The 871-nt window shown below is 40.9% G+C and overlaps 1 protein-coding gene across 1 annotated transcript; it reads right to left on the reverse strand.

Annotated features, from left to right (window-relative positions):
* Positions 1–426: 426 nt before the first annotated feature.
* SARC_16873 (hypothetical protein) lies at positions 427–585 on the reverse strand (the record flags this gene model as incomplete). The annotated part of the gene is made up of 1 exon (XM_014289024.1): positions 427–585. A coding segment is annotated over one exon (159 nt), but the record flags the coding sequence as incomplete, so codon positions are not given.
* Between the last annotated feature and the right edge of the window lie 286 nt (positions 586–871).

Raw genomic sequence — 871 nt, forward strand, 5'->3', positions numbered from 1 at the left:
TATATACTTATATGTATTTATATATGGATATATATATATAGTTGACGACGCCTCGAGCACTGTGCAACTTAAAAACAGCCAGACGCAACACAAGCAAGATATTCCCTACACAACTCCGCCACCCACCATAGCTGATATGACACTGTGTGCAGATATGCTAATGACACAGCAATTCTGTGGGCAGCACGTCAGCAGTACGTACTGATACTAAAGTCTAACGTGGAAAGCACAGATTATTCATACAAAGAAGCGTACATAGGCAAGCCGCTGTATATACACATCCGTAGATCAGTGACCGGCCAGGACATACAAGGAGGCGTATACATCTGCAACACAAGTACAGCAGGCTAAACCAGTACACCGTCACGGCATGCGATTCCCATACGACAAAGGGCACAACACCTAGTTTCCTCGCATCCTACTTACAATTTCCTCGCCTGGCCCGGCAGTTACGCGTCGTATCAGCAGTCTTTTGTCGTCCTCAGGGTGTTTTAAGCACACTACATCACCTTTATACACCCCGTTGAGAGCCTCGCTTATTCTCACTTCCAGAAGTTTCTCGGAATCGTCGAATGTAGGAGCCATCGTGTTACCTAAAAACTTGACATACTTCGTTTGGTTTGCTAGTGTGAGCAACCTGGCCCAATCCTGATGCTTGCGCTTCCAGTACGCAGGTTTCTGGAATAAGAAATACGTAGTGAGCTACTCAACTAAGACAGATTGAAATTCATTGTCTATCAATTTGTATTATACATAGATGTATGTCGAAATTTAAACATGTGTATTAAAAAATACTAATATATATATAAGTCTCAATAGAAATAGAAATAGAAATAGAAATATGAATACAAATTCAAAAGATAAATATATA

Source organism: Sphaeroforma arctica, assembly GCF_001186125.1.
Source record: "Sphaeroforma arctica JP610 unplaced genomic scaffold supercont1.9108, whole genome shotgun sequence".
Taxonomy (NCBI): domain Eukaryota; class Ichthyosporea; order Ichthyophonida; genus Sphaeroforma; species Sphaeroforma arctica.